Below are 27,509 nucleotides of genomic sequence, written 5' to 3' on the forward strand. Positions count from 1 at the left end.
TTTCAGTTCTTTGAAAGATGAGGTTGGTTTGCATCATTTAGGCTGTTCTGTTTGGAAGGAGAAGCACTGGTCCTGGTTTCTGAGGAACTGGGGATCTGTCCTTGAGCTGCCTGTGTGTAAAACTGGTGGTAGCAGATAGAGTTTATATTGATGAAAATGAGCCTATCATGCTTATAAGTTTACGTAATGAATTCCACGTTTGTCTTGAGCAGTTTGGTGAATTTTGTGATCACGTCTGCAGGGCAGGGGAAACCTGAATGAGGAGGGTGCGATAAGAGTTGGTGAGATAATTCCAAGTTTCTTTCCCCAGCTGATGTGGGTAATGTTCAGACTATGAGAAGTTTGGTGTTGTCCCACCATGGGCTTAACCAAAAGGCACCCAGGTGTCACAGGGCACAGTTGTGTGTCTGTGCCCGCTTACTGCAGTCTGCATGGTGGACCTACAGAGCAGGACAGCATCATGCACAGGAGGGAGCATGGTGGGCACATACAGACTGGCTTTCCTGTGGTGTGTCTTCAAATGTATATCAGAAAATGTGAAGTTTACTATTCTGAGCAGAAAACTGATGTTCCCTGAAAAACAAGGGGGGGGGGGGGGGGGGGGGGGGGGGGGGGGAGGGTCGGGGGGAAGGAGAAAGAATAATTGAAATAAAAGCATGGCATCTGCTTTGAAATATTCACCACAGCTCAGAGTAACTGCAGGAACTTCAGAGGGAAGTGATTCAGTGGAAAGTTTCAAAAGACTCCATTAGATGGTAAAGTTATGAATTCGTCTTCCCCTGAGGATGCTGAGGGAGCTGTGTTTCAGCATCCCTTATTCTTGTGGCACACTGTGGCTGTACGTGGTTGCACTCAGATGTTTTTACCCACACCAGTGCTCTCTGCAGCAGGTATGATGCATCTTGGCTCCAACTCTTAGTGTTTACGTATCACATAATGATATGTAATGTTACCACTACTGACTTGTAAAAGCACACGTTTCCCTGCTGCCTTTCATCTCGGCCGTAACCCCCACTAGTAGTGCATGCTGATGAGGAACCTGGGTTTTTTTTTGTTTATTTAACTTGGTTTCTGGTGAGACAAGCAATAGCTGCAATGACAGCCCCAATGTGATCAGCTGGAACCTGCTTCCCTTCTTCCCCTGTCCTGTGGGTATGCTTCCTTCCATGGGAAGAAATACTCTTCGATAGCAGGTAAAAATGTATCAGAACTGCCTGCATTGCTTTGCAAGGACTAAAAATTGCTGCAGGGAATGACCAATGGAGGCAGCGTGCCCCACAACTCCCCTTGCAAGGATGTCCTCTTCTGCTTAAGCAAATCAAACGGGCAAGTAGTGCCATAGAAAACAAATGGATTTAATTTTGTGGCCTGTTTTGTGTGTCTTTTTAAGGTATACATTTTCTGTCAAAATGCTGCTTAGATTGAAAGTGCCATTTCTGATTCTGTTCTTTCAGAAGTAGATCAGGTAAAGAAAAGCTTTCATTATCATGCGAGTCAGTAATAGCTTTTCTTCTCTGAGTTGTACCAAGCGGAAGAGTGAGGCAATAATGCTACGTGGAAATGATTCTCTCAGGGTAGGAAAAATAAGGTGTTTTCCTATTTAAAATTGTGCTTTATGTGCAAGCTACAGAAATGCAGTCGAGTGTCACTGCTTTCTGGGAGGGCTTGGACCTGTTTCTGTGCTGGTGCACATGGGGCTCTGCCTCCTTGCACTGGGTTTTTATGCTGGAAATTGCTGATAAATGCTGCTCAGCTGCTTCCCCCAGTGCTACCCGGGGGAGTCCTGTGCAAAATAAACAAAGTGGGCTTTTGTACTGTACTGGAGAATCTTCTGTCCCTGTAGTGGTCGTGGTGGGAGCTTTATGCTCAGGGTTAGAAATTCACCTGAGGAGGCACAGGGCATTCAGCTGCGTGGGGGCTGCAGAGGGCTGGGATGTTTGGGAAGGGCTTCTTGAGATGCTTTCTCTGAAGTGCATCCATTTGCTGAAACAGAATCAGCCAGAAGAAACTTACAGTCAACTTACAATCAAAGTGTATGCGATAGGAGACAGTTAAAGTAAAATGGGAGATTGTGTGTTAGGCACTGTGCATAAAGGAGCGATGAAGGGCTCTGAGGTTGGTTGAAACCAGCAAAGCAAAGGCACTAAAATAAATGAAAAGAAGAATCAAGCAGTCACTGTGGAGGGGAAAAAATGGGCTCCTTTGCATATGTGTGTGCGGGGAAGAGCAGGACACTGAGCACTGAGAGGCACAGCCAGTGGACAATGGAGGACTGGGGTTGTTGGATCCTGGGGGGTCTTTTCCAACTCTCATAGTTCTATGATTCCAGTCAGTCCTTCGGTGCTGTAGCAAAACTTGGTGGCAGCTATCATTGACACCAGTGTAAAAGCAGTTGGGGTAATAGGACGCATGGGACGTGGTGCTGCAGGGCTGCACGGTGCCCACGGGGCTGCAGCAAAGATGATGTCCTCTGGCGCGGTCCCTGGTGACATCAGGGAGTGTCTCACTGCTTTCCATTTGAAATAGCAGCACAATTATCCTTTCTTCACAGCTGTACAAACGCTATTTAGAAAGGGCAGATCAGAAATAGTGAAGTTTTATAATGTATAAGTTTTGTGCTGTGAAAGTATGTAAATTGCATTTTGTTGCTCGTGATGAATCTGTCCTCACAGAAGGAGTCGATCTGAGCTCAGAGCTGGGAAGATTCAAAAAGCTCTGCCACAGGCTCATATATTTCAGTCTTCCCAGACTCACGGGGCAGGCACTGCCAGGCACAGGAGTTAAGTGGGGAAGGAATTAGCTGTGTATTTATTCCTCTGCCCAGCGTGCTTCCAGTAGGAGTATTGCTGTCTGAATGCAGTCAAAGTGTCTGGAAAGCAATCTGACAATACATCTGCTGATTTTTATTAGCTAACTTTTCCCTTGAAGCTGGAGGAGAGTCTGGTTCTCTAGTGACAGAGTGGTACCTGGGACACCATCATGGTGTCTCCTCCTCCTCCCTGGTTCCCTGCCCTCCCAGCATCACACAGGGATGGTGGGATGCACTTCATGCTGTTCCTCACTGTGCCTTGTTCTGCACTGCTGGTGCTGCCCACCTGCAGATGATGGATGTCTGGGCATTCATCTGTAAAAGCACCAGTGCGAAGTGCTGTCACTTCTCAGCCATCTGCTTACCAACCTCTGTGTGCTGCAGCACAGGCTGGGGTGCTGGAGGAGAGCAGAGCGCTGCACCAGGACCTGTCCAGCAGTGAGCACACACTGTCTTCGTTTTAGGGCAAACTGGGTTTTCTGGCTCCATCATTACCCAGATCTTGTTGGAGATGCTGAACATCTCCAGGCAGTCCAGTGCCTTGTCAGCTGCTGCTGGTTGAAGGTCTGGGGGGAGAAGTCCTGCTTGCTGATGACTTCAGAAATACATTTTTATAACATAACTGTCATGTTTGATAGATTTCCCACTTCTTGTGGAAAATGTCATACTCTACCAAACCAATCCATGTGACTATTTTAAAACCGTATAAAAACATCATCAAAATGGATGAAAGGCCAATGACAGAAAACCTTACATGTTTGCTTGTTCTGTTAAAGGCTTGTGGCTGTGAGTCTTGCTTTTCAGTATGAAAAATGTTGCTGTGTGAAATGAAGGTAGGAACACAGGTTAAAGAAGAACCAGCACATCCCTGTCTTCCACTGGGACGAAATCAAAGTGTTTATTTGGCTTTTGGGGCAGGATGGTCCCAGGGATGGGAAGCTTGCACTTGGGAGCCTTTCCTTAGCTGATTTTCCTTTGCCAGGGTAGCTATTGATTTCAGACAGAATAATATTTTCAGAAGGGATTCGATGGGGATAATGAAACAGGAAGGAGCTTTGCTGTGATGTATCAACCTATAATCTGTAAATCAATGATAAACTTTATTTAATGGCTTGAAAACGAAATGGATTGAATCTAATTAACTATCTAAGCTGTAAAGGGTATTTATGAGAATTAAATTTTAATACATATTCTCTGAGGGGGCAAGATAAAGCATCACGTCTCCTAAGCAAAGGTTGCATCTCCTGTTTGTTTGCCCTGTGACTCCAGAACACACTTGTGTGGTGAGGCCCTGTCTCCCAGTGGCTGATGCTGGTGGGTCTGTGTGGTTATATCATGTGCAGATATAACCCTATAGTTATAGCTTGTCACAGCACAGCCAAGCATCTGCTCTCAGCTGTGGTGTCATTTATCCTTCGGTGGAGATCAGTGTAGCTGTGGGATAGTTTGCTGACACAGGTGCTCTGTGGAGGGTGTGGGACCTTGCTCTGAGGGGGAAGCAGCTGCTGAGCACCCAGAGGTGCTGCTGTGCCCACCATGCTCTTTCCCCAGTAGGTTCAACAGAGAGGGATGGGACCTGCATCAGGTTTTTCTTTTACTCTTCCTTTTAACTGCAAAAGAAGAAAGACAAAAATAAAAGAAAAAAATCAGAAAATTCTTGAAAGGGTCAAAAATAACACTGCTCTGTTTTGCAGAGAAGAGAAAAGCTGATGAGAAAAACTCTCAGACTTGCAAATCCATCCAGCCTGTTCTTTGGTGCTGGAAACTAATACCGTGTTTCACCAAATCTCCTGCATCACCCACTGCTGGCAATGGCTGCTGGAGGTGGTGAAGTATGGGGGTAATTTCATCCATCCCATAACTAGAGCATTACCTCTGTAGGGCTTTGCTTCTCCTTTTATCACAGTGATCTGCTTTGGGAACACAGGCGCTAAGGCACAGGAGCCTATTTCCACCTGCTAGGGCCCCGAGTTCCCCAGTCTGAGCACCCTGCCTGGCCCTTGGGATGCTGAGCAGCGCCTTTCACTTCTGGATCTTTGTTCCCTGTTTGAAGTGTTGTCTGCAGTATTCAGCTGGGGGAAAATGTGCAATTCTTTGCATTTCTCTGAGCTCTCCAACTCAATCATCTTGGTTATTCACCTCAGGTTGCTTTTGGATTTTCTTTGAGTTTGGCAATTAAATATATATCAAAAGCCTCTTCTGGTTCTGACATCCCTTAGAGTTGGTGTATTCAAGCAGTCCTGTTCTCCCTGGCATCGCTGGTGGAGTTAAGCCGCCAGTTTTGTAAACCAGTTTGGTGGTTGGCTCTGCATGTGCTGCATTATGAATGCTCTGCAGCTGAGAGAATCTCCTTCCTGTTCCATCCTCACTGAGTGGGGCCAGCTCTGCTCCCTGGATCCCAACTGCAGGTGGTGGTCATGGCACCAGGCCCTGCCCCCAGCTCCCCCCAGGCCTGACTGCTCCTCACCCCACAGCCCCCAGGAGGGAACAGCAGCGCAGGTCTGACCCTCACACCTTGCTGAGTTGGCAAGACTGTGATAGAGGAAGTCGATGGGATAAGTAAATTTATGGAGCAGGAAGAACTGGTATCAGATCAAGGCTTTGCAACTCACCCTGCAAACTTGCTTCATCCTTATATTTATACGAGGAGCCAAGCATGTGTTTGCAAATGTTTCTGATACTTTTTTTATCCTGCAGTGAGGACTTGGGGACAGGCTGTTCTGAATCCACATGCATCCAAATCCTGAGGTGAGAAAGAAGTCCTGTCATTGCTGCCATGTGTTTCTTTTTCCTGAGGCACTATGTTACACGGAGGTAGAACCCACTGCAGGTCACGGTGTGGTGGAAGCACACACAGCTCTGTGCCTTTATGCTGACATGGTGCAGTGGGCACTGCCTCACTTCCCTTTCCATTCCCCACCCCAGGCTGTGTCCCTCTGCTTGGGCATGCAGCAGTCTGGTGTCTGAACACAACAGAAGAAGCTGGAACGTTGGCTGAGCCCTTCCCCAGTCTATTTGTTGTAATGAACCCAGCTCTATGGGCTTTCTATCAGATGGGTATTTTAAGTGGCTTTATTTTTTGTTTAAAAATGCAGGTTAGTGATAAGTACATTGTTCTCATTTCCCTTAATGATACAGTGGAATGCAATTATTAAACTCATTTGTTCAGCATCATTTTGAAATCAGATCTGAAAATATCTTTTTCTTAGCCTTTAAAGCTTTAGTTTTCTTTCTTTTTATTTTTATTAAGTATATCATTTCAACTCTTTGAAAGGGTAGATAATAGCAAGACAAGGGAAAATGGTTTTAAACTGAGGGAGGGAAGATTTAGGTTGGATGTCAGGGGGAAGCTCTTGACAAAGAGGGGGTTGAGGTGCTGGAACAGCTGCCCAGATAGGCTGTGGATGCCCCATTCATCCCTGGAAGGGAGAAGATCAGAGCTTGATGGTTCTTGAGATCCTTTCCAACCTGGGCTGCTCCCTCTGCTGGGGATGCTCTGTTGGCCCCCAGTGCACTCAGACAGCTGGCACAGGTTGGGTTCAGCCTGTGTAGAAGTTCGGAAGGGGGTGAAGAAATCTGTTTATGTACCTGCTTGAAAAATTAGCCATGCTTGGAAAATGTTAAAATAAGGTTGGCTGCTGGGTGATAGGTTTGCATTTGAAAACGGGAAGGGTTGCTGGTTTGATTTATATTTATTACAGCATTAAAAGAAGCTGGATCAATGCTACACTTCATCCTCATTATAAACTGGAGCTCTGCTTTGAATTATAGATGCAATGTCCTACTGACTGATAGACAGTAATCCCCAAGATGAAAAGGCAGCCACTTGGTCTCACTGCTGGCAGCTCAGGGACTCCTGCAAACCACAGGCAGTCCCTGTGGACACCTCCTATTGCTGCTGCTGTCCTGGCCCTGAATGGCTGAGGTTGGGAATAGGACATCCCCTGTGCTTTGGCCCTTTTGGTGATGGAGGTGGTGGATGAAAGTAGCTGCAGGCATGGGGGAGAGGCAGAAGATTTCCAGACAGGGAGGATGAGGTTTTGCTTGGAGGGGTGCACAGGGAGCATCCCATGCCCAGAGCCCCTTGGGTGAGCGCTGCACCTGAAGCCTCTGCCATCACCTCTGGGCCCTGGGTGAGGGCTGAGGATGGGGTTTGAGGAACTGCTGTGCAGGGCAGGAGGGTCTGATGGCTCCTGGCTTCTTCCCCTGCACAAGGTGAAGAGACATTGTTTGAAGCATCTGCTTCAGTATTGCAGAAGCTGTTGCTGGATTTGTTCCAGATGAATCTAAATTGGAAGGTGTTGCAAATGCCAGATGGAGCAGGAGTATGGAACAGAGAAACATGAAAGGCTTGGAAATATAGGCAATGTCTTTAAAGATAAACCCAGTAAAATAAAAGCTTCTCAGGCCTTGAGGGTAAGAATCCAAAGCCCCAGCCCTCAATGGAAGGAGCTGCATAAAAGCAGCCATGACAAAAGGTACAGTGGTGAGAGCCAGTTACAGAGCAAGCTGGAACATTTTCAATACTTTTTTATTTTGCTGTCTAAATATGGCTATTTCACTGCTGTTGCACACTTTGCTTCTATTTTACCCTATTAGCAGTGCTGTGGCTGTGATAAGAAGGGAGAGGTGTGAATACCCAACATTGGTGTTCCAGCTCTGTGGGCACTGCAGCCAGTTCCAGCCCTTCACTTCCAGTTTTAGCTGCTGGGCTGCCAGCTTTGCTTCTGGTATTTTACTTTTTTTTTTTTTTTCATGTAGGGAAGATGCAAATGACTTTTGGTTGCATGATGAGAAAACAGATCATCACTGCTGTGAAGCCTTGTAAGCTGGACCTGAAAATGCATGTCACAGTTGGGGCACGTGCATCCCTGAGATGGGCACTCAGCAGCTGGCACGTGTGTGTGTGTGTGTGTGTGTGTGTGTGTACCAACAGCACTATCTGCTGCTTGGGCTCACCAAAACCAGACTTGGCTCCAGCCATCCTTACTATGGGTGCCTCCTCCTCCTGCACTGCTTCTGTACAGCAGCGCTTGTCTTACAGAAGCAATGCTGGTGGAAAGCGTTTGATTTGAGAAATGAAAAACAAACATCAGGAAGCAAGTAAAAGTTGCTTGAAGGGTACAGCCTGGCTTGTTCTGAAGTTGTCCTCTCACACTGCCACTTTTTTGCTTTGAAATAATCCCTTGTAGCATTTGGATTTGTTTGTTTTTTCATCTTTTTTCCTGTTTGTTTGCCGCATGCCATAATTCCCTTGAATTATTAATGTGGAGGATGATGAAGGTCTGTGCATAGCCTCAAGTGCACCACTTAAAGTAATGGATCCTCTGTAGACAAGCTCAGTGTTTGTACCTGATCCAGTGGGGGCAAGCAGCTCCTGGCAGGAGCTGGGATTGGTGGGGTTTCAGGTTCCCTCCAATCTGCAGTGTTCTGTGGTTGTTTGAGATGAACAAGACGGCCTTGCCTCATCAGCACCTCCTCCATTCATGTGTTTGGGGCCGCACCCAGGCATGCTGTTATCTGAGGGTGGGAGAACACGGCATGGAAATGTTGAAGATGGTGGTTGTTGTAGGTAAGTCTGACTTTTAGCAAGCACAGCAATTGAAATTAAAATCCTGAATTACGTATGTGAGGGTATATCACAACAGAACGTGGCACTGATTCAGTATTCAGTCTGGATGAAAGTCATTAAGAGTAATTATCTCTAGGAACAATATTCATGAGGCTATTCCAGTTTTCAGCAAGCATCCCTTCTACAGAGAACAGAGTCCTTCTGCTATGGATAACTTGGTTTTCACCCAGATGATTACTGCTTGCCAAATCCCATGTTCTGGGTTTGAAATTCCTCTTTTTGGGTGTTGCCATAGAAATCACAGAGCTGTCAGGGACTTGCTTTCATTTTACTTTCCTTTTATATTGAGTAATGCTGTGCCTGGAATCTGCACGTGGATTTTCTCAATAGCAAGGGAGTAAATGTGTGATGACACACAGACAGCAATGGCAGAATGTGACCCTGTGCTTACAGGAGCTGTGGGCAGCCCCACAGTGCTTGGTGCTGTTGGGTTGCACTGTGCCCACCTGCTGCTGCTCACAGGTGGGTTCTGCTCCCCAGCTCTGCCCATGCTGGCCACCAACCCCGTTGTGCTGTTCCTCTGGCCAGCAGGTGGAAGCAGAGAAAAAAAACTCTTGAAGGCTCTTGTGTGTTCCCATGCTGTTCAACGAGATGCTGTTTTCCTCCAAAATTGCAAGCCATTAGGGGATAGAAAATACCATGTAATTTTGCTGAGCCCTGCATCTGGTCCACAACAGCCTGAGCCAGGTGATTTTTAGAACAGCTTGCTCTGTTGTTCATTACTGGTGTTGGTTTTTTTTTCCCTATTTTCTTTTCTATTATTTTTCATGCTTTTATGCATCATAAGCAACAGGAGAGCAAATTTGTACTCAGACCGTTCCTTTTGCTATTTGTTAAGTTGGGTTTCTGCTTCCCTGAAATAGAAAGGACATTTGTTAAGCATCCAGCACAGTGTTAGGTATGTGGTTCTGTGTGCAGACTGGTCTGTGCTGGTAACAGCACTGGGAGCATCGCAGCCAGATTTCCCCATTGGAGTCCCCATGATATCAATCTTAATGCTAATTTTGATTGTGTTGGTATTGGTCTACCAGAAAGTGCCACTGCCTCGTCTGCCTGTCTGCCCAGGCTCAGCTTCTTGGGGCTCTAATGTCTATCTCAGTGCCTGGTGCTGTCCTGGAGCTCCAATGCCTTCTGACCACAGACAGGTGCTGGTATTGAAATCACAGCAGACAGCTGTCAAGCTGTGGTCTTCAGCTCAGAAATAAAAGTAACAATTTAGTGTTGGTTTGAATCAGTTTAACTTGATAACACAATCAAAATTCACATCACTTGTTTTTTCCTTCCATGGAGTGATTTTTGTTTCTCTTTATTTTCTGTAGGTTTTAGGTTTGTAGCCTCCATGTATTGGCAGTACTTGCAGTGAAGTGAAGAAATATTATGGAAGGAAATAACTACATGAATGTTGTGCTATATCCATAGTAAAAGTTCATTTAAGCTCCAATGTATCATATAATCAGTTGGCCATTTTGTATTACTGAAGTCTTTCTGAGATTACACACTTCAAAGTGGAATATCACAATAGAAAAGAACAGAGTTCCTTAATGTGGACTCAGTTTGTTGGTTTAATGGTCGTGCTGTCTCTCAGCTGTGTGTGTGTGAGCTCAGAGGGGCAGGATTTGACCACCCTTGCTGTGCTGGGTGGTGAAGGGAGCGTTCTGTGTTTTAGAGGAGAACAGACAACCTGCATAAATGTTTCAGGTAAAGCCAGTGTAGCTGATCAACCCCAACAGAAAGGCAGCGACCCTTGCTGTTCTGGCTGGAGGAAGGTAGCACTCAGATCCTGCCAGCCCAATTAATGACCCTAAAAGCATCTCTGTACACTGGATGGGAGCTGTTTCCTACTAAATGACTTCCCATTCTTAAAATACTTCCTACTTCCCAGACTTCCCATTCTTAAAATATCTGCAGATGTTTATTGTTTTTTCTTATAGTCTTAAAGTATTTCCAGCCTTCTCAGCATTACCGGTGGTGAGATGCAGCCCTGCAAACAGGACTTCTCCCCTCTCAATGGGAGCAATCTTTGTATCAATCCTCATTTATGAATTGTAATAGAGCTGCTGTAACAGTCGTAATTGGAGAAATTAGTCTGGATGGTTGCATTAATATTCATGTATTCCTGCAGAGCACTGAGCTAATTAGTATATCTTCCTTCTCTATGACGGCAGCAAAGTGGGGCAGTGCACACGTGGGGCTGAGCTCGGTGCCAGCCATGAGCCCAGCATGCGGAGCCACGTCCTTCCTGCAGGAGCACCACGGTTAGGGCTGCTGGGACACCCGCAGGTTCACAGATGTAAGGAGGAGGTGGAGGTTTTGCTTGTGGGGAAGCATGGAGCCACACTGCTCTCTGTGATTATTCTGCAGTAAGCAGCACAGAGCAGGATCTGCAGGGAATACTCCTCTGTGCTGGCCTAGAAATGGGCTGGGTGCTTGGGAAGTTTTCCATCTCTGGTTTTTGTAGTCTTAGAAGACAGCAATAAAAGGTGGGAGAAACATTTCCTAACATTGCTCAGAGAATATTCGTCTGTCCCTCTCTCCTGAGGAACCCATGGCAGTAGTATGTCACCTGATAGTGCTGAGCAGGATGCCCCAGAGACACAGCACTGCATTCCCTGGGACATGGCACGAGTCTGTGGCTCTGGCAGCCTGTCCTGCAGCTGGGTTCAGGAGCTGGGTGCCTTCAGGGGGGAGCTGGAACGTTTCAAGAAGCCTGCAAAGCTCTTAGCATCTCATTATCAATGTGCATTGTTAAGAAGGATGGTCAAAGAGAAAATATAGAGGATGCCTGTATCTATTTCTCTGGTCAGGAAACATAGAAGGTGGTGCTGGAGTGCTGTGTGCCTGCTCTTTCTCTTAGGGTGCTGCCCTGATTGGCCATTTCCTTGTGCTTGTGATGCCTGGAGCAGGAGGAATCCCTGTGTTCTGCAGGTGGTGGCACTCGGGGTGCTGCCCTGAGTCAGTGGAGCTGAAAAAACGCAGTGCCAAGGGCTGCTTCCTGTGAATCAGCATCTCTATGCTCGTTAATTAAAGCTCTGCATAGAACTGCTCCTAACTGGTGGTGCTGTTGGTATCCCTGCTCTCTCTCCCTACCCACAGAAGGTGCTGCAGCTGGGGCACTGGGTTTGGGGATCAAGCTGAGGAAAACAGGTCCTCAGAGACAGCAGCACCTGCAGGTACCTGGGCTTGGGATGTACATGGCACAGTTCTGCTACAATTACTCTGTTTTTGACATGAAGTCTGTGCTTTGCTCAACCTCTTTCACAAACAAATGAATAAATAAAATCAAGCTGTAAATGAATCGAGCATTTCTCTTGAAAGCTTGAAAAGCAGAAGAAATAAGGAGGAAATGCTATTAGTTCTATTTTTAAAGACTTGAAGGCTGCTTGGATACCATGGTGGTGGAAGTGGTGTAAGCACCTTGTTACAGATCTCTGGGATGCCTGCAATAATTTAAATGGACCGGGACTGTGTGCAGGTGGGAAAGTACTTCAGTTTGTCTGCTTCCCCTTCAGCTCTCTGTTGTTAAGCATGGTGGTTTCCAAGCTGTTAATGTGCTGTTGGAAGCTGGCATTGCAGGCATGGAGAGTGGTGGGACGGTCCTCAGGACACAGCCCTATGGGACAGCTCCTGCAGGTGTGGCAGTGAGCAGCTCTGTGTGCTGGGGGGACTGGGGGGTCGGCCTGGAGCTGGGGGGCTTTGGGCATCACCCCTACCCAAGTGCAGAACAGCAAGAGCATGTCGGTAGTAAATGTGGTATTAGGGAAGAGTGGATGCCAACCGTTTCATGCAGCTCTGGAATGCCTCTGCTAGCAGCGTGCTGAGCAGTGCAGGGGCTGTTTGGGCAGAGGGATATCCTGGTGTGGGGAAGGGGCTGCTGAGTGCCCAGCACTGTGCCGTGGGTGGTGCTGCTGCCCCCGCTGACAGCTGGCTGTCCCTGCGTATCAACAACAATGCTGCTGCCATTTAATGCCTGCCAGCGAGCTGTCAACCGGCAGCAATGCACGGCTAAGTAAGGATAGTCCCCGAGCACAGTTATTTAGGGGTGGGGGTGGAAAGAAGAAAAGGAAAAAATGCTTGAGTCACTCAGTTGTGACCATATAATGACTCTGTATACAAATTAGATGAATTCACATGGCGCTTATCTAAATGAGGTTGCCATTTTACAATGCTAATTTTCCCGTTGGTTGCTCGTGATAGCAGAAGGCAGCGTTTCCAAACCTGCCGTGCTGCCGGGCCGTGAGCTGCAGCGCCGCGGCTGCAGGCTGAGCGGGACCTGCTGAGCACACAACACAGCTCTGCTTCCTCCTTTTGAACTGCTTGTAAGGCTGATAAGTGTGACTGCAGTAATTAGTAGTGAGTCTGTGGATCTTGATGGAATATGCACAAGGGGCTTGTTCCTCTGAGCTGTTCTTTTACCCTCCAGGGGAATAAATAACTGAAGGGAACTGGGGGGGGGTGGAAAAAATGTAGTGAAAAAGGAAATAAAAACCCTGCACTTATTTCAAGAGCTGACACCTAGGAATCTGATAGACGTTTGCAAGATTGAAGCGAAAAGAGGCTGCATTCAAAAGGTTGTGGCAGACTGATGGAAGCGCTGTGCTGCAGAGCAGGGGGGCAGCAGCGGAGCTTCAGTCTTTGGCTGAGGGCTGCAACCATCTCCTCGTGTCACTCATGTTTTATTATGGTTTGTCGCACACAACGAAGGTGGTCACAGGCACAGCTTGCACGTCATGTGAACGCTGACACTTTGCATTCATGCAGATAGTTTTGGCATTCCAAAGTCTCAGCCAGCAGAGAGCGAAGGTCCGTTCTCCTCCCCCCTATTCTCACTGTGCAGCTGGGGCTGCAGGGACTGGTCAGGAGTTGCACAATGTGATGCTTTAGGCTTCTGTGAACGCAGGTCACAGTGCCTGCCTGATTCCTACAGCGAGGATGATGTGCGGAGCATTGCCCTGCTGGCTGGCCCTAATGGGGAACATCACATCCCATCAGCACAACGAGCTGCTGCCTGCAGACCTCACAGCTCTGCTTAATTTGTTTAGCGAGAGCTGACTGATGGAGACCTGTTGTGTTGTTCAGGATAATCCATGCCCACCATTTTGCGTAAACTTCCTTTTACAAATATCTGTTCATAGAGAAGTGGGGGGGAAAAAAAGAAGTGATTTAGGGTATAAGCTGCATATGCATAAACATGAGGTGATCTCCAAAGTCATGATGCTGGTTTTAATGTGATAAATACAGATGCACAATTATTTGCAGAGTGCCATTCATGGCGGTGTTAATTTTGTGGATCAGATCTTCAAGCTGTGCAAAGTGGTGGAGCTCCATTGAGGCCAATGGTAATTTTCACCAGCTGAGGATGTGATGCTCCATGTGCAATTTTTATTTCATAAGAGGGGAAAATATATGGCATCAAATCATTCTTTCTTGCCTGCAGCTTTTCCTCTTTTCTGCTTCCATAGGGATAATGAAGTCTGTAATTGTCCTCTGTTTATGGAAGAAACCACAGCAGCACTGCTGGCTGGGGCTGCAGGGCCCTCCGTGCTGCCCTGGTTCTCCAGGTCCCTTTGGCTTTGGGTTGGTGGCAGCTGGAAGGCAGGGAAGGGTGGCTGGTAGTGTTACCCAACTGGCAGCTGTTGGGTTGGTGTGATGGCATTCCTCTGTGTACACAGCTCTGAAAAAGATAAAGCAAAAATGTAAGTGGTACATTATAGGGACTAAGTGCAGAAGCACTTTGTGTTTCCATTGGGACGCAGATGGCTGCTGATAGCTCTGGATGCTGCGTGCAGCAGTGTGTGTTTGGGTGCAGTGGGAGCTTTGCTGTCTGTGTCTCAGAACGCAGAGCTTTTCCTTCTTGACTCTGGGACTTTGGACCAGGCAGACGTTCAAACATGGGCTTGAATTTTTTCTGAGTACGGAGCAGTTCACTCGCTTCCAGGCACCACCTGAAATAAACAGGTTTTTATACTGTCAGGTTGTGCGTAACAGCTTGCAGGATCAAACCCGAGGTAATGATGAGCACAAGGACCTCCATCATTAACACGCTGTTGCACAGTGCAGGGATCTTGCAATATTTAGTGCTTTCCCGATCCGAGCTCTGTATCTTTTATTTGTTGAGGTTTCAGGGTCAGAATGAGCTCTTTCATCTTAACAAAGGTCGCTTGCCCTGAACAAGGATCAGCTAAAAATTATGCAAAACTTCAAGACGTAGCTGCCAGCAAAATCCCCACAACTGAGAGTGAGCCAAACATGGAAAGAAAGGTTACAAAGATGCAAGCCTGCCCAGGAACCCATTAGCAGTTTGATCTCAGAGCCTGAAGCCAACTCAGCGGCACAGAAGTGAGCCAGCCAGAAAGCCTGTCCAGAAGGCAGGGCAGTGCCAAGGAGAGCCCAAGACATTGTTTGGTTGGAGGAAATCTCATCCCAAATGTGGGTCCTGCCGTTGCCAGTGTGATTTCCGAAGGGTGCATATCTTTTGTGCCAAAGGAAGAGAATTGTGAGAGATGAAAAACTATCAGCTCTTAGTATCTGGGCAGACGTGGCTTTAATTGCATTTGATTTTCTTCTGCTTTCATTGTACAGTATAAACCCAACCATACACAGCTATGGCTGTACACCATAGGGCAAATCCAGCAGAGCAGTTCTTGTGTCAGAAGAGAAACCCACCAGCCCTGCTGCGGGTCAGGCTGTGCTTTGCACAGATGTTTTCTTTGATGAACAGCTGTGTGCAATATCCTTACGTATTGAATACTGACAGCAATTTACAGATGTACTTCAAAAGGACACGTGGTTGAAAACTGTGATTCTTTTTTAAATGCTGAAAATTCAGTTCATGATGGATGAAGATGTCTTACAGCTTTGCAGAACAGATACAAATGAGGACTGAGTAAGGGCTTTTTATTAATTTAAAATGGCTATTGGTAGATTTTACTTAGTGTTAGTTGGATCATTGACGTAGATAAGCGTTTCTGTGCTGTTTTGTTGGTCCATGTAATTTCCATGTAATTTCTGTTGTTTGCCATCTATCTGACTTGGTAGGAATGATAGGATGTTTGTCAAGGGAGAATAGTGGATAAATTGCTGCCCAAAGTTGTATACATGACCTTCATTTAAACAGGCACTTTAAGTTCATGTGGGGCACAAAGAAAATCATATTTAAGGAAGATATCAAAGAGGACGAATGATAATGTAAATAATGGCACAAAGAGCATAGGAGGCTTCTGCAGTTCTGTAATCCTATAAACAATTCAGTTTACCGGCATTGTTGCCTCAGAGGATTAGTTAATGTTGGTCATGCCTGGCCATGAATGTTGGAGAAGAGAACTGCACCCACTCCAGCTTCCAGTGCTTCATCCCTACAGGCAGCAGAGCTGAGATTCACAGCACAGCTCAGGTTGAGGAAAGAGCCCCATGGGAAGTTGCATTGCAGATGAGGATATTTCAGAACAATTCTCTCTTGGGGGTATAATGAGGTAGAAATTTATAATTTCCCACGAGGAGATGTGCAAAAAATAAGGAAATAGAGAGGTAAATGGATAAATAAGAGGTCTGCGTCCTGCGTGGTGGGTGGGAAGCACTGCTCCCTCCTGCCTCTGTTTGCATAGTATTATTTATCATTTATTACGATGACTACAGGATGCAGCCTGCACTGCTTTTTCTGGTTGTATTTTGTTGCATAGAGTTGGCTACAGATTGCTTTTCTTCCAGAGAACCATAGAGCAGCCTGGGCTGGAGGCTGTAATGGGGAGGGAGCTGGATTTCATCAGGGCACCGAAGGGCAGAACTGCTTGAAACCTTTGCGGAAAGTAAAACTGTTCTGTGTCTGGTTCTTCCTGCATGTGTCTAATAACATGGCCCTTAGAAAGCAATTTGGATTAATTAGAATGTCCGGGCACTTTTGCGATAAAGACATGCCTAGTAATTATCCAGTGTCCAGAATAATCTATTGAGCTTGTGAAGTTTAAGTCTGAAAATTATTCTCCCCTAAGTATTTTTCTTTCTAGCTGTATTTCTGTTATTAAATTTGTTTTCCCACAAGTTAGATAAGAAGAAATGTAATTATTTAGCTGGCAAGCATGATGTTGAGGTAAAGAAAACCAATGAAGGTAAAAGTGTGATTGCCTTCTGTGTTTCCTGGGGTAGGGCGTAAATATTTATATACGTGTAGAATTGCATCTTGATGACACAGTTTCTAAAAGGCCAGAGATAAAATATAAGGAAATGAAAGGTATGGATAATACTTGCAACTTCATTATGTCCTGTAATTCTCATCTATGTTCTAGAAGAAATGTCACGTGCAGATTTCTCATGTAATTATAATCCACTTTCACATCTCTTCTTGCTGCATTTCCTCGCTCTCTGTTATGCTTTGCACCTTCATCCTGAAGGACCTTGTTGGGCTTCTTATGTGTATAAGAGACAGGAGGTCTTTTTGCTCATCCTTGTGTTGATTTTGAGTAAACAAACAAAACAAAAACATGAAATCAGAGGAGACCAGGCAGCAACTCACAGCCTCACTGCTGAGGTCTGTCCCTGCGCCCAGGGCCAGCACAGTTTCCCTGCACACCAAGGGCTGCATTGCTGGCTCTTGGAGCAACACTTGACTTTTGTTCAAATGATGATATAAATGTGCTTAATTTTAAGCACATGCCTGGTTCCTCTGGGAGAGATTTCTCATTAACTGGGTTTTTAAGCTTGTATTTGTAAGTTCTCTCTGCTTTATAAGTAAAATCCTGCTCTTATTCCTTTTCCATCTGCGTCGTACAGAAAGTGCCCTATGTTCATATCATTCTTGTACCGTGTCTACTCTGTAGTTCTGCATTAGCCTTGGCTGCAGTTCATGTAGCTCATACACTAAAGCATTCACATTAGATTTCTCTTACGGATGTTTAGCAGCAAGAGTTCTCCTCCTTTAGAGTTGGTCACTGCTGCAGCAGAAGGTAACTTCCAGTAGAGAGGTACAAATAATTTATCAAGGATTTTATCACACAAACTCAAATATCCTGGGCTACGGCTACAGCAGTAATGAGCACAAGTGAATAAAAGGCTTCTAAGTGCTCTTCTGAAATGGAGCCTTCACTCCAGCTATCTGAAATTGAGAATGCAATTGTATCATACATTTGCTTAAATGCTATGTAGGAATTTCCTATTAACCACGCTATTTAGGAAGGATGTGCAGTACACATACTTCATTGTGTTCTTCCCCATGCACAGAAGTATTTTCTTTTACTATAGGAAACTGCTCTGTGCCATAAGTACTGGATACCACTGGAACTCGGTGCACTTCAGATGCTGAGAAATTCTCTCCTGTGTTTTGTTGTGGAAAATAAAGCAATTGTGTCAGTGGGAAAATAAAAAGGGGGAAAAAAGAAAGAACCAACGGGTTAGATTTTATCTTTTTATCCATTTAGGCCATAGCTTGTCTCTAGTTGTGAACATCAGTTTGTGGCAGGAGGAGCGTGGCAGAACACTATATGCAGGCACAGGATAATCTGCTCTGTGTATTCCATCTTTGGCCATTAGCCAGGGATCACTGATATGATCAGTGTATCACCCCTTATCAGTAGCTTCCCAAGTCCAACATCATGTTTAACGCTGCACTGGGTAGAGATGCTGCAGCATAGCTGTGTGTTCCAAGTGCACAGAGGAGCTCAGCTGCTGTGGCTTCTCCTGCTGTTGTGCAGTGCTGCTCATCCACACTGGGAATGGTGGGAGTTACAGCTGGGCTGTGGAGCTGCACCATCCCAGCGGTGGGTAATGTTTGGAGGGATGTCTCTGTGTGGTTCCATTCTGAGGTTTGTAACATCTGATCAGTGGAAGCCATTCATGTTTTGCTCATAAGGGTATTCAGCTGCTTGCTGGAAGTTCATCTTTACTTCAGAATTGCAAACAAACAGCCTTATTTTCTACAACAGATGCAGAGGCTCGGCTAGAAATGCAATTGGAGATACACTGAGAGCTGAACTCAACAACTTTTATTGAGCTCAATAACTGAGCTCTGAAGGATGATTGTGCTCTGCATTGTGCCACACTGTGATTTGTTTCCACTTTGGTGGCTTTGGGTGCATCTGTATTTCTTGTGAAGAACCATGTTGTCTTCTCAGGCTTTTCTGCACATCAGCCTTTCTGCTGGATTGCTCTTGATTGTTGTTGTCTTTGGGGGGATACTCACAAAATCAATGAGATTAATACTTGCAGATTAAAAAACCCTTTTGAAATATGCATAAAGAGTGTAGGGTTCAATTATGCGTTTAGGAGACTGGAGCAGTGTGTACACATAAATAAAACATACAAGTGTGTTTGTCTTCTGGTTCTGCTTTATTTTCAAAACAACAATTAGCATTTCTGAATCTGTATTGGGATGTGTGAGTTCTGATCACTGCGAGTGTACAAATGTATATATGCATTAACACTTCGATCTATTTTCAGTGACTGATTGCTCAGGTTTTGGAAACGTAGACACGAGTGTCGGGGAATGGTGTATGTACAAAAGAAGAGAAAGAAATGTACCTGCTGCTGTCATGTAGATCACATTCAGCCCCTGATGCTCTGCTCAGAGACTCTCTGAATGGCTGAAGCAGTTCTCAGAGTGCTTTGCTGGGTACAAGCCCTCATGCCATAGGAAGTGGACTTCAAAACTCGAAGGATTACTTCTGAGTCAAGGATGCATTGAAATGTGTGCTCAGAACATGCCTTCCTTCTTCCTCTATGGGAATGAGGGATGTAGGAAGCCTCAACATAAGCCCACTCAGTGCTGGATCCCACTGCTTCCCGTGCAAAACACCCCATGTTTGCCTTAACACTAATCTTAGCAGGCTGGATTTATTTTTGACATGAGCTGGCTTGTGATCTGGGGTATTTAATGGGCAGACCTTGGTTTGGTTCCTTTGATATGTCATTGCCTGTTTTATCTGCCAGAGACCTTAAGCTGTGATAGAAGTAAACAGCCCAAGAAGTGCGTTCAGTCTTGGCACAGACTCGGTGCAGAATGCACCTCTTAAGCTCTTTTGTTCTCTTTCATATAGGATCTTTGTATTTACATTTTAGGCAATGCAGAGTTTCACAAGAAGAAAGTGTGGTAGAATATCCATAGGTGTGTTATTTTGCAGTCTGGATCTGAATCACAACAGGAGGCTGATAAGTCTTGGTGCAGAAGCTGCTGTGTGGTACCATATGATTACAAAATGTGGCTATTAGAGAGGCTAGAGGGTCCCTGTGCTCCCATCACCTTCTGTGAGTTCAGCTAAAATTTGCCTTGAAGCATTAGCTCATAATAGACAAGAAGCTTTGATGCTTTGTTAAGATTTCGAATTACCTCTAGCAGAGTGCCATCTATTATTTCAATACTGCTCTCAGGCTTACATTTGATCAGCACTGGAGTTAAAATATGAAGAGCTGTGCATTCTTGCGATGCGATGGATGGGCAATCGGCACTGATATTCTAACTGATGTATCCTAGGAGGAATATTCTAGTTAATACTGTAAAATCAATGAATATGCACTAGTAGATATAAATGTGCTGTGCTGGTCATATCTCATCCTCCAGATCTGCAAATCATCAAAGCGTTGTTGCTTTGCTGGTTTATGAGCGAGGCAGCTACAATTCTTAACAACTTAAATGTTTCACTTAAAAACGTGAAGTGCTGAAGCTTTGTAACAGCACTTGTCCTTTTGTTGTTGTTATTCCTAGCATATCTGATGCAGAAGATGAGTAAAGTTGTTCCCCTCTGGAAGCTGTTGGAGGCTCCCTGTTGTTGGGATGTGCCTGCATGGGAGCGTGTGAGCTGGGGCATTGCAATGAAGGGACCCACTGCCCACCAGAGAGTCCCACCTGCAAGGAGAACCCTGGGGAGACAGGGATAGAAACAGTCATATTTAAAGTCACTTTGGTTTTTGTGAAGGTTAAGTCAAGATGTGGGTAGAAGAGAAGCTGAAATGTGGGGAATATAAGTAAAAATTGGTCTTGCTTCTAAGAAGTGATCACTGAGAAGCCGTATTCTTTCTGACTGCATAAACACAACTTTATGCCTAGAGAGAAAACTTCGTACGTGCAGATCAGGCAGCTGTGCATTGAGTTATCTTTCTCCATTTCACTGTAAATTGAAAAACTGATTTCTGATCTTTTTTTTCTTTTTTTTTTCTTATGGAAAAATGGATGTTCCAAAAATGCACTGGGGGGAAAAAGCCCCCAAAGAATGGCAATATGCAGGAAAAATGAACTGCTCGTGCCATAGCGGTTGGTGTTGAGAACACAAATAATATCTGCAAAGCAAAGGAATGCTTTTTTCATGCTACTGTGCTGTCACAGGACAGCTGGTCCCACTGGAATGGTAAGGGATACGACATGTCTTTTGATAAACACAGGAGCATATTTTTGCCTCCTGGAAGAGCAGTCTTAAATATGTATGAAGCTTTTGTGTCCAAGCTGCACGATAGACTGAGATTTTTATTGTAGTGTTTCCCATAGGGGAAGACAGTGAAAGAACAGTTTAATTCCATTTGGGCCTCACCTGTTTCTGAAATAATGTGCAATATTGGCAGTGCTGTTGAAACTCTATTCTGCCTTCCTCAGAGGCATTCAGCTTCTGCAGCAGCAGCACTGAGGGAGCATTGGCCTGCCTGGTCTGAAGGCTTGAATTAATGGTTTGTAGGCATCAGAAACTTTGTGAAATGGGTCACGGACCCTGCTCAGCAGGGCTTGGCTATAAAGAATGGTCTCTGCCCTTGGAAAAAATGTTATTAGATTTTGAAATGCAAGAAAAGTTACTCACTGGAACTGTAAATCTCCAAGCATTCGACAGAGCAGGTTGTATCAATATTGCTGCTTCATTCGTTCCGTAGTTCAGTTTGCAGGAGGTTCTTGAGCAGGTCTTTGATGGGCACTTACTGCAGGTGGGGCAATGCAGGTGGGCTTGGCATAGGGGCAGAAGCCTGGAATTGCAGTCCCATGGATTTCCACTTCTTTCTTGTATCTCCTCCCATGATATACTGCATTTATATATCTAATATTCTTCTTTTTGTTTGTTTGTTTCTAAAATGAACAGCGGTTTGCTTTATTCAAGTGTTTTTAGTTTTCTAACAGTGCGGAAGCTACCTGGATAGGAACAGGTTAAAGAGCCAGCAGTCAGACTAAATGGGAAAGTCTTGCTCTGCAAGGAGTGCAATGTCATGGGAGAGGTTTTTTTTAAATTTTCATTTATACCTATGTAGGAAAAGTAATGAGCCGGTAGGTTCATTATAAATTGATTCACAGTACAAGAATTTGCAGATCTGAGCCACCTGGAATACATTTAGTAAGGCAGTAAGCTGTCTTTGTGTGCCTCTGCACCCTAATGCACAGATTAGACAACTGGAAGTATCAACACTGGAAGTATAAATGGAAAATTCCCAGAGCTGAATAGGTAAGCTTGTTCAGATGGGTGTTTGTTCTCACTTTCGAGAAGGACAGCAGTACGTACAGCCTCAAAGAGGTAAGGTTCTTACTTCAGTGCCAGGCCCAGTTTCCACTACAGTTGTATATCTTGGCTTCAGGTCGCGTGCTCGGTGTTCTTTTAGCATGTAATAGCTTAGAGATCACCTCCTTTGTAGCTACAAAAGCCCAGGCTGTGCCACAAGCTCCTGGTTGCCACAAGTAGATGTAGACCAAGGCATAACCTCCCATTGAAATGGAGGGCATTTCCTATTTGTGGATACCTCTCATCATAGTGCACTTATATATTTTTTGTTTCTGCTTTCAGAATTGATAAAATGCTCCCATGAGCAATGTGGACAGTACTAATTGCCATAATTATTGTTCCTTTAATTGCTACAATTATTTTTGTTGGAATAATTCATGGGATTACTTACCCACTCTAGAAAAGGAAACAGAAAACATCCTGTAGATATATGGAAAATACTCCCAACTTGCTAATGTCATTTAAATAGTCTTTCTACTTGATTGCCATAATAGTTGCACTAGGGACAAAGGTTGATTTATGGGCCTGTACAGGGTGTTCTTCACATACACTTTTCAGGTCTGGATTAAATGTATAACAAAATAATCACAACCAGCCAAGGAAATAATAATATATATATATATTAAATGAGAAAACTAATAGTCCTTAAGTTGTGTATTTAAGAAATCCCGAGTGGCCTTGGAGATATAATGGGGTTTCCCCCAGTGCGGTGCTGGCAATGAAGGAGCTGCAGATGGAAGTGCCTCACTGCCCATTATGACCTTGCTAAGGTCTGGCACTGCCCTGCTTAGTTACCCTCCCTAGGGCTGCTCTTCCCTCTTAGCTTTCACCCCATGATCTGCACCACACTTCTGAAGTTCATTTGTTGTGTAATGGAATTGAAATACGTGCTGCACAGTGAGGCAGTTCCTTGGAATGAAGTTATGGATAGCTCTACCCAGTTGTTCCCTGTGCCCTGCTGGTCTATTACCCTTCCTGGCACTGCTTCATTCTCCTGCTGTGTCACTCATGAATTATCTGATGCTGAGAGGTCCGCACCACAGTGACCTTGTCTGACTTTCACTGATGATGTGTGAAGAACACCAATAGTTCTCTATAAATAAGGAATTTTGGAAACTCCCCAAAAGAAAAGAGCTTGTATGAGGGTTGGGAGCTCTGACAGAGCTCCTCCACTGTAGAAGCAATGAAAATCTCTACTTAAAACACTTTGAGAAATGGAATTTGATTGCTGTGTTAACTGTCCTCTTGGTCTCTGAAATGAGGTTCAGAGAAGACCCACTGCCTGTGCAGATAGGGATGGTGGAGCCCACACAGAATGCTGGGCTTTGGTAGAAGGGGCTGACGTGGATGCAGGCTGAATTCGTGAGCATTAATCATTTATTGTGTTGCTTTTCTTAGTGTTTCTTTTTGTGCTCTTGAAGATGTTTCTGTTTTATTCGATGCACTTCTCCTCCAGGCTCAGCTTCTCATTTGTATTTGATGTTGTTTATATTTGTATTTCTGTACCTTATGAAATATCTATCCAATTCCTGTGTAGCTGATTGTGTTGATCTCTAATACATCATTAGGAATTCACCGTGGGACAGTGTAAGGGAGGGTGGTGGTGTGAGCAAACAGGACCCTGTTTGAACACCAATGGCTTTAGTAATTGCTGAGCAGAATGAGAGAAACTGAGGTGAGCCATAAATAGATTCATGTTTCTGAATGTTATCTGGTATACAAACACCCTTCTTTAGATGTGCTGCTTCTGTTATGGCTCAAAGGACATTGCTCCTTGGTATAACATCTGCGTGCAGCAGCAGGTTTGCCAATTGTTTGCACCTCTTTTATACCATGGCACAGCTGCCAAGGGATGTTCCTTGTTATTCTGACAGTTGATTTACATGAAAGCTTTTGTGCAAATTGTTTTGCCTCATTTTCTAATTGTCAACATTTGATTCTTGAGTGTAAAAAATCAGCTCGAAATGCACTACTTGTAAAATTTCATAATAGAACATAATAGAGAAGGATTATCAAAGTGCTTTAGTAGGATTTGCTCTCCTTGTTATCTAAGGCTGTTGGGAATATTGCTGCTCAGTCTTGTATGAGCCCTAGAGGGAGGACTGCAGGGATGTTTGTCCACTTACATGTGTTTCAGGAATACTCCCCAGAGCAGGACGTATGGTGCTGAGCTTGGATTGTGGAATGGTACTTGTTGTACATCTGATAATACCATCCAGCCCTGCTGTGGGGCTGGGGATGCCCTGCTGGTGTTGGCAGTGAGCAGACAGGGCTCCAGGTCCCACCCCATCCTGATGGGGATCAATGGGAAGTCTCCCTCCAGGTGTCCACGCATGCACTGGGATGTGATTTGGTCTCATTTTGTACCTCCAGTAAAATGTTGTTCCTGTTGGGAACAAAGTAAAACGTAAAAACTGTAGATGAGTTTTTCCCAGCGAAAATGGCTACTTAGAAACTTCAAGTAGTTTTAATTCAAGGCAATAAAAACAATTATGTGCAGTTCACAGAGTGCTGAAGCTGTTTGTTATGCAGCTTTAGATGCAAATGGTGAACAAAGAGCGGTTGTAGTAACTGATGATTAAATCCTGACATGAGAGATTTTGACATGAATAAAACTCGAGACCTAAACAGATTCAGAGCTGTTAGTCAACCACTGTTTTTGTTAGTGTTCAGCAGAGGAGGGAAAGCTCTTCAGGCATCTGACTTGTGCAAAGTGAAGTTGCTGGCAGGATTTTGCACTTTGTGCAGGCTGATGCTGCTCTGCCAGATAAGAGACAGTCAACGGGCTTTATCAAAGTGGGGTATATGTATTTTTTTCCATGGTCAGGAAATCGTATCAGTGAAACTTAATGGGAAGTTGAAGTAAGGTTGCAGCCAGCTGTGAACTTAATATTACCCTGGTGGGAGCTCATTAATATCTCAACAGGTGTACTCATACATTATCTTAATTTGCACATGATCCTTAGGAAAATTGCCTTCTCTCAAGTTTTCTAGTGACTGTCCTTTGCTGAGGAGGCTCAGATGGGCCATTTCATTCATTCTTTAGTAAGTTACTGCGGAGAAGGAAGCTACAGCATCGGCAGATCAGTTTTGATGTGTCCAAAATGGGAGTGTATGGGGAGGAAGGTGGATGACTTGGATTTTTCCGCAGAGTAAACTCCTTCAGAACTCAAGTTTGTATTTCTTTCAGTCGTGTTTTACTCAGAAATGTGCATTTCCAGGCCTGATGTTGGGAAATGTTTCATGCAGACCCTGTTTTTCCAGCAGCCCAACCAAGAGTGGTACAGGGATCCAGGGAGAACTTCTTCGTTAGCAGAAGAAAATGAGTTAAATGAAGAATAATGCTCAATGTTAAAAATAAATTAACATTAATTAATCACTGACTAATGCAATGCTCCCAGCATTAATCATTCAGTGTCATTGTAATCAGAATATCAGCCAGGGAAACGATATTAAGAGCTCTGGGATGTGATGTTGGAAAAGCAAAGATCACAGTCTTACAGTCCAGTCCCAGGACCTGCTCTCCCTCTGCTGGCACCTCTGCATCCATCGTGGAGCTCTGGGCATGGTCCTGCCCTGCTGTGACCTGTAGGCAGCAGCTGCTGCAGTGGGGGAAAAGGAAAATAAATCCTTTAGCTGTCACCAAATATTTATCTGGTTAATTAAAATAAGTGCATAGAAATACTTTGTTTAATGATTTCTTGTTGAATTCACACAAAGCGTTACCAGAATTCTACTCTGTGTGACTTCATGTTGCTTTCAGACATCCTGTAAGGGGTGTTGGTAGAGAAACCAATATATGCTCTGAATACTGAAGTGATTTAAACAGCCAAAAGTGCTTAATATTTTATGGATAGAGGAAAAAGGCTTAAAAAACAAAAGGTCTCCTAAGTAATATAAGCACCGGAGCAAATTCCATCAGAGCTTCTCTTTCTGCAGTGGTGCAGAATATGATCCTTTTGATTTTTGAGTTGAAAAAGTACTTGTTTACAAGTTGGAATACAAACACTTGCCACGGATTAAAAAATCATGTTTCTCCTTTCCTTTTATTTATAATTAATAGTGCTGCACTTGGCTGTGTCAGGACAGCTCTGTGTATGGGGCTGCATATACTGGGTGCTTGTGCGATTAGCAGCACCCCTAAAGTCAGCACACTGAGCTGTTGTACTTAACACAATGCTGTCCAGTGGGGTGGTGAGTTAAGCTGATCAGCAGCTGAGCAAGCTCCATTGGCTGCTTTGCTCAAATGAAAAGAGAGCAAGCCTAAAATATCACTGTTGTGGTGAACGTAGGCACCAACAAAATAGGAACGTGTATTATTGTGAAGGTGCCCAGTGTCTTCTGTGCAACTCGGAGCTGGATGAGAAGTCAGAACCACGGTTGATAGGAGCCGTGGATTTATTTGTGTTTGACAGTGGTCCCCAAGCTTTGCTGGCCCGTAGGCAAAGCAGTGAGCAAAGCGATCGCACAGCAGTGGTCAGCACCACGCGGTTCTTGCTGTCAGCCTCAATTTTAACTTCTTTAACGTTCTGTGGCTGGAATGTGTCTCAACAAGTGTCTGGGTCATTCATAATTTCAGGTCGTTTGGGTAAGTTCTCTTTGCCTGCTTGGTCTGCATCAGCAGCTCTGCTTTGCAGCCCTGTTTTGGCTGTGGCACACAGCTTATGTCCCTTTAGAGTGCTGTGTTGGCTCTGCCTGCCCCGTCCTCTGTGGGCAGGGAAGGCACTGAGTGTAATGCTGCCTCTGCTGAGAGGGCAGAAGAGCTCATAAATACCCATAGGAATGCTGCATAGAGAGAGTGTGCAGGAGATGCTTGGGCTGAGGCATGAAATACTGACCTTGCCACAGCCTGACGGTCTAATATCATTATGTATAATTATGTTTGTGTATATCTCAAGTCTTTTTTCTTTTTCCCCTATCTTTGGCATCTCTAGTGAGAATTATGGAAGGTTCCTTAAATTAAGGAGAAGCCCCAGACTGTTACTCTAACGGTTGCATAATGTGTTTGGGGATTAACATACTGTCATCTTGATAACTGCTTCAGAGCCTTTGTTATCAGGGAGAAAATAGCCCTAGACAATATTCTTCTGCTCTGTTATACAAGTAACCATCATCTTCCTGCAAACAGAGGAAGCTCCTTCTGGCAGGGTCTGGATTTCAGCTGTGCTGAATTCAAGTGTCCGAAGGGACCCAATGGTACTCACAGCAGAATGCCCATGAAAAGGAGCAGTTTGTGTGCACTGCATCGTGTTGTGTGAAAGGAAATGTAGATGGATGCCAGGAAGGTGAACTAACGCTCAGCAGAAACTGGATACTTTAGTGAACTGCTGTGACAAGTGCAATGCATAATGTGAACATGTATATTTATCAGAAATTATTTCTTTCTACAGATCCCACAAATCAGTTATGCCTCAACTGCACCAGAGTTGAGCGATGACAGGCGCTATGATTTCTTCTCACGTGTGGTTCCTCCAGATTCCTTCCAAGCGCAAGCAATGGTGGACATTGTGAAAGCTTTGGGATGGAATTATGTGTCTACTTTGGCATCTGAAGGGAATTATGGAGAAAAAGGAGTCGAGTCCTTCATGCAAATTTCCAGAGAGGCAGGTAGGCAATG

The 27,509-nt window shown here is 44.8% G+C and overlaps 1 protein-coding gene across 6 annotated transcripts in view; it reads left to right on the forward strand.

Moving 5' to 3' along the window:
- Positions 1–27,509, forward strand: part of GRM7 (glutamate metabotropic receptor 7) — a 211,397-nt gene that overhangs the window by 44,765 nt on the left and 139,123 nt on the right. For all 6 annotated transcript variants that reach the window (XM_032447244.1, XM_032447245.1, XM_032447246.1 and 3 more), the window contains exon 2: positions 27,283–27,499. In XM_032447244.1, the coding sequence (XP_032303135.1) occupies positions 27,283–27,499 (217 nt within the window). The remainder of the gene's footprint in view (positions 1–27,282; positions 27,500–27,509) is intronic.

This window comes from Coturnix japonica, chromosome 12 (genome assembly GCF_001577835.2).
Source record: "Coturnix japonica isolate 7356 chromosome 12, Coturnix japonica 2.1, whole genome shotgun sequence".
Lineage (NCBI taxonomy): Eukaryota > Metazoa > Chordata > Aves > Galliformes > Phasianidae > Coturnix > Coturnix japonica.